This window comes from Macrosteles quadrilineatus, unplaced genomic scaffold (assembly GCF_028750875.1).
Source record: "Macrosteles quadrilineatus isolate MER2022 unplaced genomic scaffold, UCM_ALF_1.0 Scaffold_8__2_contigs__length_117827958, whole genome shotgun sequence".
In the NCBI taxonomy this organism is placed as follows: Eukaryota; Metazoa; Arthropoda; class Insecta; order Hemiptera; family Cicadellidae; genus Macrosteles; species Macrosteles quadrilineatus.
In genome coordinates, this window is record NW_026542601.1 from 82,589,495 (window position 1) to 82,609,719 (window position 20,225).

The following is a 20,225-nucleotide window of genomic DNA, read 5'->3' on the forward strand; positions in this document are numbered from 1 at the left end:
TTTTCGATGTCCACAACCATTACGTACGATGTGTACATCTGCAGGAAACCACTATAGCACATTATGATGCACCATGCGGACGATCCTTCCATCAGATAAGAACAATTACAGCTTGCTGTAATTGTAGGTGACATTGACCTTGGGTGTTTACATAACTCTATCACTTTCCCCGGTCAGTCCTCGAGTTTCACGGCTAATTATTGCTTCGTGACGGAGTCTTCAGACTTCACAGCGACGGGATCGTCTCTACACCCTCGGCCACATCACCGGAGTTAACATGGGAATTAAACATCCTGACCTTTTCTGGAAGTTCACTTTCTGGTGGTTTAAAAACGGTCGTGCAATTGCGCCAAACAGTTCCTTAATTGCGCCAAGCCCTCAAAAGGTCCCTAGTGTTCCTTAGTTGCGCCAAGTCCAAGCCAGGTAGGGGTGAGTTGATGGCAGACGAAATGGCCTTGTTTACGTGTCATCCTAACCTAACTTAACCTAACCTAACTTAACCTAACCTAACTTAACTTAACCTAACCTAACCTAACTTAACCAAACCTAACCTAACCTACTAAATTATGCAGTCAAAGACGGCCACTTGGTGCAGTTAATGAACGTATCGGGTGGCTCCCTGGAGTAGTTGGCGCAATTCAGGAACTACCCGACTACCCGACTCAAGTCAGTTGGCGCAGCCCGCCCCTGCAGCCAAATAACAAAGTTTGTACTCATTGGCCGCAGGCAGGCCCCATCCCCGACCACCTTCGTCAAGCTATATTTCCTTGAGTAGGTAAAAGTGACGTTCTCATCGTCGCACGGTGATGGTTGGCCGAGCAGTGGAGCGTGTAGGGACGCGTCTCTCCCGTGGTTCACAGCACTCCTCGGCACACTTTATCACTACATTTGCAAACAATGCGGCAATTGGACCGGTGAGAAGCACTGTGAACTGGTGTACACACCAAGGGCAAGGTTGTGTTCTCCACAAGTAGCGAACTCTTGCTGCATGCTTGGAGGGGAAGCACTGTGAACTGGTGTACACACCAAGGGCAAGGTTGTGTTCTCCACAAGTAGCGAACTCTTGATGCATGCTTGGAGGGGAAGCACTGTGAACTGGTGTACACACCAAGGACAAGGTTGTGTTCTCCACAAGTAGCGAACTCTTGATGCATGCTTGGAGGGGAAGCACTGTGAACTGGTGTACACACCAAGGACAAGGTTGTGTTCTCCACAAGTAGCGAACTCTTGATGCATGCTTGGAGGGGAAGCACTGTGAACTGGTGTACACACCAAGGGCAAGGTTGTGTTCTCCACAAGTAGCGAACTCTTTAAGTGCTTGAAAAAAAATCTGCTACTTGACGTCTCAGGTATAGTCTTGGAAACTCTGGAGGTCGTACACAAAAAGTAAGACCAGCACATTTACATGGACACCCCTAATTTCTAATAAATAATATTAAATTTTTGCTTCGTCAATACTTATTTCTATGTGGTTTTACTGTAATTTTGAAGTGAAGTTTACATTCCCAGTTATCAGAAGTTTACATGTCAGGTTAAGTTTGGTTAGGTTAAGTTAGGTTGGGATAGGTTAGGATGACATTTAAACAAGGACATTCCTTCTGCCGACAACTTATCCCTACCTGGCTTGGTCTTGGTGCAACTAAGGAACATTTTTCGGGACCATTTGACGACTTGAGGAACTCTTTAGGGCAATTAATGCACGACCATCTAATTTACTTCATCTAATTCAATTTGCCCTTACAATGCCAGGATATCTAGACCTCACTATCGCTCGGCAGGTCCATTGACCTCCCCGGTTGTGTTTTTGCACACACTCGCGGTGTTGGTCTGTAATTGGCCGAGAACGTTGTGTTGGTTGTGTGTTGACGTCGAGTGGAAAAACGGACGGACGTGCATGAATGGGCACGGGGCTTGGTTTTGTACGTTTAGAAGTTTTATTTACTGGTTAAAACGTTCCCGAGTTCAGTTATTTGTGGTTATTAGGTGCTGAGCTTTATTTCAGTTACTTTATGTTCGGGGTTTTCACGAAGGACAATATTGTGATTTTGATTATCTTTTGTGCGTCTTGCTCATCTTCTGGCTATAGAACACAATGTTCTTGAAAAGTTTACTGGTTAAAACGTTCCCAAGTTCAGTTATTTGTGGTTATTAGGTGCTAACTGAGCTTTAATTCAGTTACTATGAGAATATGTTAACGAGGGGTTTTCCACGGATATTTGGATTTTGTTTAGCTTTTGTGGGTCTTGCTCATTTGCTGGCTATGGAGCACAATGTTCTTGAACAGCTGTTAGCTCATCGCTCAATGTAAATGCTACCAATTTTATGATTGGCCGTAATACAATTTGTACGTCAAGTGTAATTTGCATGTAACAGTTAGTACTGATAGGTAATGCATTATCTGTTCTTGGTTTATGAATGATAAATATTACCAACCAAACTATTCATTGTTATTTTAATTTCATTAAATTTCACTCACAAGTTCAAATATTTGTTATGTTATCTATACTCAAAAGGTCACTGAATGTTTGAGACCATTCGTAAAGAACTAATGAAAATCTATTTGAAAATTGCTTCAAAATATATTTAAAATCAAATACCTCCGAATCAATGGTTTTGCATCTTACTTAAACCCTCTGAAAAGTTGCCTATATTATTTAGCCTATTTTATTTGATATTTTTGTCTATCAAATCATGTTCGAATCAGACTTATCAACCTCACAAATGATGCCATTTTCTAAGAATATCTCTGATAAAAGTTACTGCACGGAAAGTATACTTGCCAGTAAGGTACGCAGGTCTTACCTTGCTAATGAGGATTTATAATTCCCACCACTATCGGTTTCTCTCCCGCGCAAGTGACAAGGGCAAGGCTATGCGCGTGTGCAAGTGCAAATGCTAAGTAAACAGTCGGTAATGACAATAATCAAACGTAGGGTCAACTTTCCCGTGTGAGCTATGGACTGTAGGCCGCATTGCTCGGGTGAAACTGGAGAGACGAGGAAACGGTCCAAACTCTAGACTGGCGCCCATCCTCCCGCAACGTGTACCTTGGACTGTGTATGAATCTCTCATTAGCTTAGCTATTTTTTTCAATACAAATGAATCTAGTGGAATCGATTATCAGACATAGTGAGTTATGGTATCTGTTGTATAGGTGCGCAATGTTTTAAACCAAGCTAAACTGAAAAATCACCATGTTGTCAACTATATAATCTATCTATACTGTATAAAATATATGTTAGAAAACATGTAATTTTGACAGTGGCTTTCACTGTGGGTAGCCATTACAATGTTATATTTTATTTTTGTTGGCTACTTTAGGTCCATAGGTTACATAGCTATCTTGGTATTTGATGAAAAAGGCATTTCCTTAAGGTCCTCTTTCTCTCCCTTTGCGTTTCAATTATTTCCAGGGTTCCCTTTCAAAGATCCTAACAAGAAAAGTTGCTGACAAACTTTCTTTATAACGGTTTAAATATGAATTGTAATCAAACAGACAATCCTTCAGTTGAATGTGTACCCACAGTCAGATAGTAAACAAGATACAGACGGAACAGTTTACGAAAATTGATTTTTAAATAGGTTGTTTTTCCATAATTTCAACCTGATTGAGGTAGGTAAATCACTCGTCAATCTTTATGCTGTAAATCTAGAAGAAAAGTAAAAAGGTATTGAATTTTAGCGAATTTCCCATATAGGGAATAAGCTATTACCGTAGTACTCATGGTAAGACCTGGACCCGGGACCGATTTTTTTTCGTTTTGAGGTCCCTAGAGGCCAAAAACACCATCCGTTCAAATTCATATATATATATATATTTATATATGTGTCCGTTAGCGCGATAACTCGAGCAAAAACGATCCGATTTTGATGAAATTCGGTACAAACGTGTAAACCTACGTTTATTCGAACGAGTTCGCGAACCAGCATGATCGGACCGTGGGATCGGGGGTTTATGGGGGGTTTTATGGGGTAAAAATGGGTTTTTCCCATTTTTGACTCAAAATACATAAAATTTTGCAATTTCTTTCTAAACTATTTTGTAGAGCTTAAAAAAACAAATAATTTAGTATATTGAAGCGTTATAATGCACCTAATCGTTACGGAGAAAATTCCAAAAAATTGTAAATTTAAAATTCCCATGTTATTCTTATGGAGAATAAGTAAACTGTTGTAGTTTGCTTGTTTATTAACATATTTTGCCCAAATTTGGAAAATGTTTTTATTTCTTACTAACTATTAACATTTTACATAAAAAAACACTTTTACCCTCCCTGTTGCAGCAAACCTAAGTATGTGTTAAACTGATTCTATTTAAATAAGGAATGTGATATTTTTAAGGAGACGTTTTAGTGTAAATCCAATCAGGCAAATGGAAATTCGCTTAGTCTGCAGGTTTGCTGCGGCGGGGGTATTTATTTTTACTTTGGAATTAGTTACAGATTAGTACGATAATATTCGGGGCTACATCAAAATTCATCAAAGGACAGTATGCTTTCACCATAACGGAGAGACACACCTAACTTAAGGTTAATAGTTTTAAAATTCTACAATACGATTACAGAATGAATTACAGAGCTGTTGCAGTGAGTGCAACGAACGGTTGTACCTGGCCATGTTAACATTGCCAAGTTCCAAGTTCAGTTCCCACCCTGGGAGCGTTCACACTTACAACAATGCTTCACTTTCCCCACATCCTGATATCGCCGATTTAATGTTCCACCCATTTAAACCCGTCTACGAGTAATTTGTTACTTTAATAGCGCGCCGAACGGTGTAATTCAATCTGCCACTATGGGCTGTACGAAAGTGTGTGGGATTTTACATTTTATTGTAGTTTAATTCCGTCGAGTCATGTTAATTTTCTCCCTCATTAAAAATTTGTTGCTGACAGACACAATTAGTTTAAATAACAAAACCTTCCTAACCTAACCTAAAACATAGTTTACCCTTAGGTTAAGTCATGTTATGCTAGGTATTATTAGTCGTGGTCGGTAAAATACCAAAGTACCTAAAGTACATATGCTGAGGGCAAAACTTCTTGTGGGAAACACCACAAACAATACTCCAAGGATGATTACAAATTCAACATTTAAACCTTTGTGTTTCGCATGTAAACCAACTGTGATTCTAACTAATATTTTGAAGGAATATTTAGCTATATTCATCATCATATCAGCTGCCAAATTAGGTATGAAGAACTCAGAGAGAAGAACGATTGTCGACAATAACACATTAAGAAAGTGTTGAAATACGTTCATGTTGGACCAAAACATAGATTCATCATTGACTGCGCCAAGTGGCAGCCCTCTTTGACTGTATATTTAAGTAGGTTAGGTTAGGTTTGGTAGGTAAGGATGACACGTAAACAAGGGCATTCCTTCTGCCGGTAACTCACCCCTACCTGGCCTTGGGCTTGGCGCAACTAAGGAACTTTTTGGGACCCTTTGAGGGCCTGGCGCAATTAGTGCACGACCAAACTGGCCACAGCTTGACCATAGACAAGAGTTCTTCAGCACTCAATGATTTGTTAACTATTTTCCAAATTTTATTTTATTTGCCATTACTTTCACAGTCTGACATTGTGTTTCTGTTTCAGATGAACGAGCCAGTTCCCAACACGCGGAGACTGATGACGAAGGTATCGAGAGAGATTCGGGAGACTGCGATGACGACATCCCCCACATCTCTCTCGACCAAGTCATTCAGGTACCACATGAAGAGCCTATTTCAAAATTGTCTCACTTGCCTAAAATAATACAAAAGCATAAGATAAATGATCACAGTTAACCAAACCGGTTATCAGCGTATCCAAACTGTGTGGATCTTGAAGTAGTTTTTACTTGTCAATGAACTAACTGGAGAGATACGTTCACTCTATTGGGTTATTCAATGATTTTTTGGGCATAAAGCCCGTTAGGTTTTTTATTAGAGTTTTGAACTATTTTCATTATAATTTTTCAATAGTAGTAACTTACCGGTCGTATGTCATCTACTGCCCTCAAATTTGCCATGTTCTCTTCCTTTACCCATCACTATCTTGCACCAAGTTCCTTATCATTATCCCCCACTTCCAATTATATCCGTACTCTCTTCAAATTTGCCATGTCCTCTTCATTTACCCATCACTATCTTGCACCAAGTTCCTTATCATTATCTCTCACTTCCAATTATATCCGTACTCTCTTCAAATTTGCCATGTCCTCTTCATTTACCCATCACTATCTTGCACCAAGTTCCTTATCATTATCCCTCACTTTCAATTACATCCTCCACTGTCCACAAACTTTGCCGTGTCTTCTTCCTTTACCCATCACTATCTTGCACCAAGTTCCTTATCATTATCCCTCACTTTCAATTACATCCGTACTCTCCTCAAATTTGCCATGTCCTCTTCCTTTACCCATCACTATCTTGAACCAAGTTCCTTATCATTATCCCTCACTTTCAATTACATCCGTACTCTCCTCAAATTTGCCATGTCCTCTTCCTTTACCCATCACTATCTTGCACCAAGTTCCTTATCATTATCCCTCACTTAAAATTATATCACATACTCTCCTCAAATTTGCCATGTCCTCTTCCTTTACCCATCACTATCTTGCACCAAGTTCCTTATCATTATCCCTCACTTTCAATTACATCCTCTACTGTCCCCAAACTTTGCCGTGTCTTCTTCCTTTACCCATCACTATCTTGTACCAAGTTCCTTATCATTATGCCTCACTTTCAATTATATCCTCTTCTGTCCCCAAACTTTGCCGTATCTTCTTCCTTTACCCATCACTATCTTGCACCAAGTTCCTTATCATTATCCCTCACTTTCAATTACATCCTCTACTGTCCCCAAACTTTGCCGTATCTTCTTCCTTTACCCATCACTATCTTCTACCAAGTTCCTTATCATTATCCCTCACTTCCAATTATATCCCATACCCTTCTCAAATTTGCCATGTCCTCTTCCTTTACCCATCAATATCTTGCACCAAGTTCCTTATCATTAACCCTCACTTCCAATTATATCCCATACTCTTCTCAAATTTGCCATGTCCTCTTCCTTTACCCATCACTATCTTGCACCAGGTTCCTTATCATTATCCCTCACTTTCAATTATATCCCATACTCTTCTCAAATTTGCCATGTCCTCTTCCTTTACCCATCACTATCTTGCACCAAGTTCGTTATCATTATCCCTCACTTTCAATTATATCCTCTTCTGTCCCCAAACTTTGCCATGTCCTCTTCCTTTACCCATCACTATCTTGCACCAAGTTCCTTATCATTATCCCTCACTTTCAATTATATCCTCTTCTGTCCCCAAACTTTGCCATGTCCTCTTCCTTTACCTATCATTATCTTGCACCAAGTTCCTTATCATTATCCCTCACTTTCAATTATATCCTCTACTGTCCCCAAACTTTGCCGTGTCTTCCTCCTTTACCTATCACTATCGTACCAGGATCCTTGTTGTTACCTCCCACTTAAATCCTCGGCTCCCTTGGCTATATCATATTTTTGTCCTTTTTCTCTACTCTGCAATTTTCTTTACCCTTGTTGCACTCCCTTCATCGTCTTCCCCTTTAACCTAACCACACATCTTCGCCAACTCCGTGTCCTCTTCTTTCCTCATCCCCTCTCACCATCTACACGTGTTCTCTAGACTCCGCCCTCTAACTCGTCCAATGTGCTCCACAGAAGTGCAGATCCCACCTGGCCCAGCAGGCCGAGTCTCACTATCGGAATGTCTGTAGAGCTCTGGTCGCCGAGGCTCTGGAGCTCTCCTCCTTCCTGGACAAAGTCTCAGAGGGGAAGGTTCAGACGGACGCGGCACAGACTTCCACTGACCTACAAAACCTACACATATCCGACTGGGTAAGTTTTGAAGTTGAGTGTGGAAAAAGTTGATGTACAGAGTGGCAAGATCTTCTGAGGAATTATAAAATACAGTGCTTACAACGTTATTGGTACTTTCTTGGTACTACGGGAAAAAATGTAATGGTTCTATGTGAAGGCGCTGTTTAGTGAATTATATATAGATATTTTGCCAAAGAACAACCGGGTAGGGGTGCAACTTAGAAATTATAAGTACAGCGTGCAGAAGCTGTTCAATGTTGAATATTGTCTCGGGACTGGGTTTACAAAACGACGTAATTGTTGTGATTTTTGATTCAAACGAAGTGATATTTTTAGTTATTTGATCAGGAAAAAAGATAGTTCCTAGTATAAGTGTAAATTTTCTCCTGTGTGATTGTGCGTTTATAATTTTCTCCTGTGTGATTGTGTATTCCATTAAATAGTTGCCTCAAGCGATCAACGTATGATTAAATGCCATTTGGAATCTACACCATAGGACGAAATAAAAAAGAGGCTAATTCGGTAAATCTTAGCTTTGTGTACAATCCGAATTGCTCACTTCTTTCTCCTCATAAACTGGATTGAAACTATACTAAATCGTTGGAAAGCAAAACCAAATTTATAAACACTGGTGAATTTTAAAGTAACCAAGTTTACGCAGAAGGCTGATGCCTACTTTAATATTATTGTTAGATGATGTATATTCTTTGTTTGGCCATAGAAAATCTAAAAATTGATATTTGTGTTTCTTAAAGACTGGCAAATAATACAATATATAGATTTTCATCAAGACAGATTTTCTTTTAAGTTTCTAATTTACAAAATAACCATCGCTGAGTTCATACTACACTCAATATTTTGAGTTCTTTTAAATATAAATTCTAAACCTAGTGTGTCTTTCTCGTTCTGTTGTTTTTCAACGTATGTAGGAACGTTTTTACTGTGTAATTGTCACATTACCATCTCCTTTGTTGTACTGTCACACTGGACACTATGCAGATGTGTGCTACTCTAGTCTCTCCCTCGAATACGGGAGAGAAGAATAAGTAATTTGCTCCAGTATTATTCATGTTTTTGTCCCGATAATGGGATTTATTCGTTGTTTAGATTGTGGGTTTCGATTGAATCCGTGCGAAACCCGAGAGACAACCTCATAATTTGGTGAAACCTATTTATTATATTTTTTTTAAACCTATTTTATTATTTGATAGGTTCATTGGATGGGTTGTAAAAATTTTCGTGGATCATCAAAATTATCGTATTCTGTAGTACAGTCAAAGGAGTAAATTATATTTCTTTCGTCGTTTTTAACTACACCTACCACAAAAAATTATTTATTGTGCCAATTGTGATGTGTCAAGTTTTATTTCGGTTTCTATTTTTAATTTTGTTAGTATATTATGTGGATTTTGTTTTGTATGTATACAGCTCCTATACGTTAAATACTTTTGCAGTAGCACGTAGGTTCAGTTACAATAAGTGTGAATTTTCTAAAAGTTTACCATTAAAGTTGTCGTTTCATTGCGAAACATGATGTGTTTTAGTAAAAAGGTTACTTTTTATTTGCCATAGATAAAAGTTAAACGCTGCAATAGTTGGTAAACATGTACTCAATAGTGCGCAATGAGTTTAAATAGCTCATTATCTTTGTAATATGCTTACTTAAATCTTTTGTTATCAAAGTTTCAATAAATCATTTCTACTTATCACGAAAGCTTCGAATCAAAGTTTATTTACGTTGTTGTGTAAAATTCTCTCGTTTTTCAATGTTATTCATATAAAGATTTTAGGATTAACAAAAATATTAGGGTTTTTTACAATAAATAACATGAACGTTTTAGAATTTTAAAATAGTGTTTATTTACTAGTTTATTTTGTACTGCATTAGCAATGACAGTGCTGTTAGTTTTTATTAATGGAATTGTGTTTAAAAAAATCTTCATCGTAGTTCTTTTTAATGCCAATTAATATTTAATGCACTGAAACCACTTCTTAAATATAGGGCTAGGGCCGCAAAATCAACTGTTCGCTTATTTACTTAAAACATTAATGAATATTAAATACACAATCAGTATCCATAGCATTGCAATAGAATAGTTTTATTGTCACCGCTGCCTAGCAACTGTTTATTGTCATTTTTGCTGATTCCTCAAATTATTTTTTTCACATAACCTTAAATTTGTAGTTGTGATTTCTATTAGTGTGCATTTACTTTGATGAGTAGTAGTAATATGGCACAGTGTGGTGAAAAATAGCTTTCGTACCATGAACCGAAATAGTTTTGCAGCTCTCGATCGTTGATCGTTCTCGACTTCGTCTCGTACTCAAAAACTATCTTGAGCCGGCAAAACCTCATTTTCGGCCCTAGGTACGAAATATACAATCCCATATAATTCCTGTCCTTGACATTTCAACATCAATAACTGCTACTACGCTAAGACCCGTTTGCGGGATCACGAGATATTTCGTGACTAAAGATATTCAGAACTTTTTGCCGGGTGAAACTTGAAAACATATCGTATAAAGGCGTCAGCTGATTATTGTCAGCTGATCCAACAATCAGCTGATTGTAAAGCGTGGAATGCAGCCGTGGGCGTGATAACGTGGTACAATGGACGTTTCGAAGTGTCGACAGCTCTAGTCGTACCTTCATCATGTTATCAGCTTCCGCTTTCTATAGGATATCTTCTCCGTACGGCGAAAGTGCCGCCTCCGCCCACTTGCATAATTAGTGGCTCCTAGTGGGCTGCTGTTTTGGAACAGTTTTTGTGCTGAATTGTCGTGGTATAAAACTAAGTTGTAAGAGAATATAAGACTTTTAACTGAAAGTCTCTTCCGTACTTGTCTAGTTTCTTTGGGGTTTTCACAGTAAGGAGGTTTAACGTATTTTGTAAGGATTAAGGAACGGTTCAAATCCTTGTCTTTTTACTATCTAACATCGACATTTTGCTAGAAAACATTAATTGACAGTCAAATGACAAATTGCAGCACGATCAAAGTTCATGATCATCTAACAACACAAATATTTGTTAATAATGTAAATTTAAATTAGAGTAATTTAAATGTTGTTTTCAAATATTTGCCACAAAATACAATTTAAAAATAATGTTTAATAGCAGTTGCCTATTGGTCATTTTTACCAATTTTCTTATTTACTGACAAGAGTCTTGTACAATAGGTTCACGATGAAACACGAATACATTTTAAATATAAACTCAGATCTGGAAATTAATAATGTCTTGTTGTATAAAACATTACCTGAAATAATTGATCGTAAATTGTATTTTTCTTGTAAAACACCCCTCTTTGGGAAATTCAATTATAAAACCCGTACAGAGTCGATATTATTTCAAATTATTTGTACACTTGACTAAATCACGTTGATAAGTCAAAATTAAATCAAGCCTAAGTCATGTCTAATATTAGTGTGTAATTGTATTTTGCTCATTCCAAATGCTATGGGGAAAATTATTAGTTGATTTGATTACCCCTGAACTGTAAATAAAGAGTTCGTTATCCGAATAGTTTATAAACTGGTATTTATTATTATATAATGACACATTGCACAATCATAAAGTCAGTGCTGAATTGAAACAAATTCAATGATACAACTCACGTTGTACAACAAACTCACGTTGATAATATAGATATTTCATACAGCATCGTTAACACAAGTGTTCGATTGACTAGCACAATAATGTAATGAATCCTATTCGGATCCATGTATTTACAGAGAACAGATCAACAATGTTGGGAGGGATGTGCGATAGACAACGTTTTATCCCCCAACATGTTTATTGTCTGACACGTCGATTTAGTTGTTTACAAACATTCATTTTTCATCTCAAATATGTTTACGAATTCATGTGTTTATGAATAACTGAAAATGAGATTTGATAGTCTAATCTTTTAAACAAATCCGTTATTGCTATAATTTGAGTGTATAGGGCGTAGAATTTATTCAACGATCAAATTTATTACATATCCACCAAATACATGGGGATTATTGTAATGCTAATAACAATAACAACACGATCAAATAAGTCAACCGTCGACTACTCGAGCCACAGAGCAAAATAAATAAAATACACCTAGATGAATGAACCGAAACTATACATATAGTTTTCATTACATACAGTAATTTCACTCTATCGAATTGGACTGTGAAATGCTCTCCAAAGATCAACGTATTTAGGGTTTAGGATACAATGTTTGTGACTTGTACTACCATAAGAAAACGGGTATTTTGTGATTGATTTTTATAATTGTCCAGCATCCTTGAACTGAACTAAAAAATTCAAATTGTAATAAATCACTATTTTATTATTACATTCCACTCGTTTGAAAGAGTTAACTTAATCTTACCTCTTGCTAAGTGGGCGACTTCTCTAAGGTTTTCAAAAATTATAACTACTATAGTTTCTGATAGACTAAAACAATGATGGTATGTTTGTGGTTATGTACATAAAGCTAAATAACAAAACATGAATATTTAATAGTCACAGGTTATGTGAATTGTATTTTCACTCAAAACCTACTAATAAATGAAAGACAATATTTTACTGGTAGGCCTGGTAAAAGTATAATAACATAATATGATATACAATATTATCTAAATTGTGAAAGACAAATATACATGCTCCAGACTGGTTTCGACTTCTATTCTATCCGAACTGTCCATCATATGAGCCATTTTAATGTAGATGCAAAGGCTAGGAGTCTTTGCCAAAACCAGACGGACCCCTGTGGAGTATAAGATCAATGGCTGGTCTAATGGGCGTTTTTTTATAGTCCCAAAACCTAAACCAACACATCTATCCCGTGTGGGCCCGTCGACTGGGGTCAAAAGTCCCATTTGGCTACGAAATTGCATCATTGAGTTTTTTAACAATGAAAATAGGACCACGTTGGTCCTTTCAAAGGAAGAACAGTGATTTCCAATAGAATATTTAAGTTATATATTTTTATCTTAGTAAATTAATTTTAAATTGGTTCTTGGAACCTACAGAAGGTAAAATAAATAAATAAATATTATTAGAAAATGTTAACGGGTTTTTAAACGTTTTGATTGTCATGTTTTAGGGTATATAACTTCACGACAAATATTCATTATTTTTTTGTTCTTGCCTTCAATTTATTATCTTAATTAATTTCTAATAGGCTATGCAAACAAAGGGTTTAGTGTAATTAAGTATTTTTAAATCTGTCCCGATTCATTATGTCCTTGATGCTCGATTATTTTTACCCACAACTTGTTTGTAGTGAAGATAAAAATATTCAGAGAACATGAATCCAAACTAATACTTTTAATTAAGCGTTTCCGGTTTTTAAGTGGAGAGTTTTAAAAAATTTTACAAAATACAGCAATATAAAAAGTAATCATCTCAACGATCTATAAAACAAACAAAACATTAACGAGATTTTGTCTTAAACTTTTCGATTTGTTTCTTATAAACCCCCAAATAAATAATATGTAGATTTTAAAAACAAGTACAGAACTACTTCCACAACAACAAAATCCTGACACATATACAAAAAGAAGCGCCGCAACAATAGATACATTCACGTGAAATCAGTGACGTGGTCAAGTAAACAGCTGATAGTGGCCATTGTTGATCAGCTGATTCGACTGTGCATACTCAATTAGAAAGCATCAGCTGGTCTTGTCAATCTGATACTTAAGACTGACTCTTCCTGAATGAGACAGCTGATAGATTTCATCACTAGCATTCGTCTTCTACGATTCACTGGGAAGACAATGGAAGAAATTTGCATTCCAGATAAAACTAACATTAGCTCTTCTCCTACTCAGGTTTTCTGTGTTTGACTTGGCGTGCTTGCAAGATTGACAGATGTTGGTGATACAAAGTAGATGGAATTCAAGTGGGTTCGTTATCGAAGAATATTTTGTAGTATTCTTGTTGGACTAGTTCAGTATTTTGTTGAGTGTAATACATTTTTCGGAAAGAAAATAAAAATCTAATACTTGGAACATATATTTACACTTATCCCATTCAATGACACGGTAGTTATATATATTTAAATATGGTTAGTGGTGGTCGATTTCGAATACGTAAGGAGTTTTTCATATATTGTTGTACTAAATGGTTAGTGGGTAATTATAATTTTAGCATTTTGAAATCTACGATTTAATTAATTAATGAAATAAAATTAAAACCTATTTTTGTAAATATAATGCCTTTGTTGAAAGTGATCTTCAGTAAAAACAGGTTTTCAAACACAACTCAAGTAATAAACAATTCAGTTACATACAATAATTACCAATACAAGAAGATGTAATAAAGCGAAACTAAACTAGCTTAAATTTGGCCTTAAACGAATCACATGACAGACTTGTCATGTTTCTTGGGAGGGTTAAATTGTTTTAATTGAAGATTATTTTGAATGTATTTTAAATTATAAGCACAAATTTAATTTCGTGGCTCTAAAAGTTTACAAAAGAACAACTAATCAACTAATGAACAACTAATTAAACAACTATGAAAATGTTGTGTGTATTTACAGTTAATCGCGAACTAAAATTGCTTTGCATCCATTTGTACAACATTCCTTTGATGTTGTTCACTGTGTTATCTTAATTGGTATAATAACAATAATTCTAATTTGTGCTGATACGTGGACTAGTTATGGAAAACAGTTTTGACTGATAAACCCGACATTTGTAGTGGTAATTTATTTTCATCTATGTAAGATATATTGGGGATATTTAAATATTTAAAGATCTTCTGTAACTAACTGCAACTGAAAGCTAATGTTTCCAATTGTATCCTAAGTAAAAATATTTTAACTAAACATACCAACTTCTCTCCTTTATCAGATTTTGTATATTCAGCTCAAGAAGTATTTTACATCAATAAAATACCTCCTACTCCAGTTAACCTTTTTTGGAAACACTCAATTAGAGCGTTTACTTCGGTGGGATTGGACTCCGGAGCTGTTTCACATCAATCGTCCCGGTCCACTTTCATTTGGCAACGTCTGACGGTCCATGTCTAGTCAGAGATGACTGATGCTGGGGCGGTAGTACGGTCGCGTGGCCCGACGAGCATGCGCGGCCAGTTGAGATGACTGGCCATTAATTGACACCCACTTTCCCGCCGGATTTGAACAGCTGATTATCCTTGACAGTCAGCTGATTACTTAATCATTGTTGGAGTTTTCACTGTCACATGGTGATTTGTTATGAATGACGTTTTGTTAATTGTAAGTAATTACGTTCACTTTCGGATAGGTTTTGTTGATAGTTCAACATTTTATTGAGTCATGGATTTGATTTTTCAAGGATTATACTTGGAATTTGAACCAAACTAGGTACTGCAAACTTTGAAGGCTTGGTTTGTTTAATTTTTTTGGAGAGTACTAAGGAAATAAATTTTTACATTTGTAAATCTTTAATAATTAATCCTGTTTTTATTGATATTATGTGTATTGATTTCAGAAGAGTTTTTAAGGGAATTGCTTCCTGGTAATTAGTTTTGAAAGTCCTATGGACCTTTTTCCCAATCAGTAGTCGAAAAAACTGTCAATGGCAAATGTATAACTTTACCATTTTAATTAATCTTGGATTAAACTATGCCATTTTAAATGTTTAACTATACAGTTAAAATGCTGTGCATACATATATCCCTAGTTAATGTTAGAAATGTTAAGTACAGGATGAAGTTAAGGCACGAAGGAAATAGTTTGGGACTCAAATATACACATCAATTATATACAAATATTTGTGCACAACTACAAGACCTCCCAAGCAAAATATCAAACTATAACTTTTTTTGTCACAGAATTTACAGTTTATGTCATTGATAAAGAACTCGTATTCCCCTACTTATTATACAGCAGTAATATTAGCGCCACAGTATAGTAGGTTGCTAACAAGATACTGCGTACACCCATGGCGGGGTGCTCCAGTAACGCCCTGATGTGCGCAGTTACCACGCAGATTATCCCCGGCGCGGCGCCTGCGCAGATTGCACACCGGCCACCATTGTTACGGCTAATGGCGATGCTAATGGGCGAGTTAATGGCGGAAGTGTCTTATTCGTGTAACACCTCTGTTGGTAATGGCCAACGGTTCTGTACTTCGGGTCAAGTAGTCAAGTCATGTTTGGTGGGAAAATTCGTTATGGATTGGAACAGTTTCTTTTGGTTTAGTGATTAAGATTGCTGATTTGATTACGATACATTGGTGATAATTGGGGTTGCTGTGGGTTTCAAACTAAGTATGTGCAAATTATCTATATTGTTAAAATAATTTGTTGAATTGTTTTATTCTGCAAATCGACCCCTAGATCTATTTATTTCTATAGGCGTTTTGGAAGGAGATCTATAAACTTGTTATCACCTCTATATACAACCTTTGACTATTTTTCCATCCCCATGTTAAATTTGTAGCCAGATTTTTTTAAATCTTAGTAGTTGATATGAGCCACCTACAGATTGCGCTGATCGAAATTACTAAATTCTATCAAATACACAAATTTTTTACCAAGTCAAACCTAGATAATGACTTAGAGGTAGCAACTGTTATGACCCCTCAACCTGGTCAGCAACAAAAAGTAAGATATAAAATACTAGCAGAGGACCCGTCCTTCGTCCGGGGTTGATGTATGTTTAAATGGTGCTTTTTGAAATCTGACATGAAAAAAGAGTAAAATAAGATTAAATTCCAATAAATGTACCTATCAAAAACTATTAACTTACTAATTACATAAAAAAATTTTCAAACAATTAAACAAATAAAAAAAACTCAAAGCTTTTACTTACTTTTAAATGATAAAATCAAACATAGACAAAAAATAATTTACAACATCTGGTTAATATTACGGGTTGAATTAAATTAAACATGTGATTTTGTTTCTAAAAAGCATTGCTCACTAAGCATTGATTATAAAAATATCGCATTATATACTATGTGAGCAAACAAAAACAACTCTCTTACTACTAAAACAGTACAGAAACATCTTAGCCCTAATATTTATAACTCCTACTGTTCATGTACCAAAGGCAAGTGCATATAAAACTTAGCTTTTTTTATTGTTCTTTTTAAATTGAAATATTTGTATATAGCTTAGAATTAGGAAATTTAACGTCATTCAAACAATGATTATGTCAAGGGTCGGTTAAGTTAAGAGGAACTTGGTTGAAAATTTACATGTAATGACCATGGAACGCTCGTAAAAAGTTATTCATTATTAGAATAGAATGTGAAATCTACAGGAAGTGCCAAAAGTTATACCAGTAGCTACCACTGGATTAGAAAACATCACAACTAATCTATAGGTAGTAATTAGGAATATGAAATTATGATTTTAAAATGTGTGAAAAGGCAAATGGTGTGAACAATATTTCTCTCAAAATGGAAAAAAATGTACAATTAATTATCTCCTTGAGAAAAAAGTTTCAATTTTTAAGGTGTGTGTGTGCCCTACTCTAAACACAATTTAAGTGTTCAAAAATGTTAAAATGATTCAAGTAAATGTGACTTTATAATTTTACTATTTTTTACACCAAAATCTTTCAATACAATCATTCACATTAGCAAAATTTTAAATAATTAATTAGGGTTGGATACAGCACCAGATATACAATCACACTTATTTCATGAAACCAATAATCAATGAACCATCAAATATAAGAATAAATAAACATGTCACATGATTGTACAGAATATTATATGCCTATTTATAAACCAGCTGTGGAATTGTAAATTAATGTGGTTTGACAGTTCAGCTTATTTACATTTGGGTGGGATAGAAAATTGTAAACATTGTGTGTGTTTTAATGGCAGCCATGGAGACCAATCAATATTTCCTTTTAAAATCCTCACCTCAGAACTTTTAAAGCCAAAGGGGCAAAGCCCACGGTCAGTATCAAAGTGTGAATAGTCCTATAATGGTCCTTGGTATGGTAGCTATACTTTTGTAAAATTTAAGCCCAGTCAGTTCAGTAGTTTATGTGCCTATTAGTAACACACATACAGACAGACACCACTAGATTTTTATATAATAGTATAGATAATTTTAGACACTAGCGCATTCTATGACTGGCTCACACAACTACGTTCTTTTTAAATAAAAAAAAATGGCTACAGCTGGTCCATATAGATGGGAGGTCTACTTCACTATCCAATAGTCAATGATACAACTCACTCGATATTTTTAATTGAAATTTTTTTATCGTTATAAGATATAGACACTTGCTGAAGAAATATTATTTGGTAGATTTACGATCGGCCTCATCACAAACCCACGTTTACCTCGGGCTCGCTGAAGCGACAAGACCAAAAGCTATTTAACTCAAATCATTCTGATTGGTGTTCCTAGTTGAAATTGATTTTCGAAATTTATTTTCTCAAATAATCATAAAATACGTCGTGGCACTAAGCAACGTTCGGGGATAAATAGATTAAAAAGTTATTGTAGACGTAAAATGGCCTCTTAATTGTTTGAAACGAATTTTGTAATGGCCTAATACTATTTAACGTGTTCTAAAGTGGCCAAATGGAATTTTTTAGATGACAACTGTGAACAATTGATTGTTAATGTTAACTCAAAATGTCAACGTTGAGCTTTTAAATATTAAAATTGACTGTAAAAGATAAGAGAAAATTATCGACCCCCCCATAGCTGTTAAAATTACGGTTCAAAAGTTATTGTAACTTATGTTAAGTATTTTCCCATAAAAACCGTGAAACCACGAAAAGTTTTTTTTTTAGAAAGCCCGATTCTGATAGGAATTTGTCTTTTATGATCCTAATAATTCCAAAACTGTGCATCCCCTGTAAAAATATATATGTATAGTTCAACAGTTAACGCAACTTTTGTGATTTTACTAGTTAAATTTCATAGTTACTCTCATCGCTTACACATAATAAATGTTGTTGACAAGCTAATGGTAGAAAGTATGTATCAGATTGCTGATACCGTTCATTTTATAATAGACGCAATAATAGACAAATACACCTTCAAAATGTTTATTCATATACTGTATTAAACTTTTACTACTTTTCTCTATTGAATGTAAATTACCGGGGTCAAAGAACACTACTAGAATACGTTGGCTTGTTACTTGACGTTTTATTACAATTATCAGATAGCACTAAAGGTAAGGCTAGTCGTGGTGTTTCGCCCACACTGATGGTATTCATCGATGTCCTTGTGGGGAAAGCGCAATCAGGCCTACGTGTTTATTGATCCTGGATAAAAGTTACGCAAGAAATACCTAGCAATAATACCTAGCGACTAGACTTTGGTATACCTAATGGTACTTTGTCACTGTTAATACCTTGATTTAAATTGTGTATTGGGTAGCGTTAGTTAGAAAATTTGTTTTATTTGGCAGTTTTGTACATTTGCTTTTCTAAAATAGTGTACTTTGAATGCATTGTTGTAGAGTTGTGGGAGTACATTTTTTTAATTTATTTCAAGTTAGTTACGTTTTAAGTGCCTTGTTGATTTGAATTTATTTGCCAACGACCATATTTGAACTCGATCACCGTATACTTGTAGTTTCTCTTATATTTTAGACAAGTTTTACGAATTGTGGTATATTGTTACTTTATTATGTTTGAGGACAAGCTTTTGTTTAAAATTAAACAGTAGGTCTACTTAATTGGGATACTGTTAGAATGGGTCAAATAAAACTAAATATTAAACAAAAAAACGCTCTTCAAACTGGACGAAACTATGTTAGAATAGGTGATTGTATTTAAAGTGCTCACCTTTGAATCTGAGGATCGCTGGTTCAATTCCAAGTGAGAACGATTTTGGACTTTGACTCTATTTGTCAGTGGGCTATGAATGCTGTCTAACATGAGGACTACATTATAGTCTGTGTAATCTAACCTGTTTTAGGCTTGGGTCATCGCAGAGTGAGGGTTAGTCCCACGTAGACTGGGGTCAGGAGTCAGGTTTTACCATACAGACTATAGACAGAAAACAAAACCAGGATTTAGACCGATCCCTAAAAATGGCAACAAGTGTTGAAACACAAATATAAATAACTAGCAGAGTACCCGTCCTTCGTACGGGGTTGGCATATAAGTTTAAATTGCTTATTGCAGTTATACTCAAGCTTTGCGTTTGCAATGGGGGAGGACAAAGTTTGATCAAATTTGCTTCTTTAAATTGACGGTATACTATGGAAACATAACTGTAAACAATCCTACTTTGACAGTTCTCATTGCGTATCACAGTCGTTTGTTGCTGCTTAGTTCAAATTAGCTGTTTACACGAATGCAAAAAATATAGTGCTGCACCCTGTTGCTAAATATATTAACTTTTTAATGCTTTTGTGTATCATAGAACCAACTTTTTTAGTTGAAACATCTGACTAAATTCTTTAATTCCCT

At 35.6% G+C, this 20,225-nt stretch overlaps 1 protein-coding gene across 3 annotated transcripts in view; it reads left to right on the top strand.

Moving 5' to 3' along the window:
- LOC128999463 (protein spire-like) overlaps window positions 1–20,225 on the top strand; it is a 205,204-nt gene that overhangs the window by 87,514 nt on the left and 97,465 nt on the right. For all 3 annotated transcript variants that reach the window (XM_054426000.1, XM_054426002.1, XM_054426001.1), the window contains exons 4-5: window positions 5,600–5,709; window positions 7,697–7,873. In XM_054426000.1, the coding sequence (XP_054281975.1) occupies window positions 5,600–5,709; window positions 7,697–7,873 (287 nt within the window). The remainder of the gene's footprint in view (window positions 1–5,599; window positions 5,710–7,696; window positions 7,874–20,225) is intronic.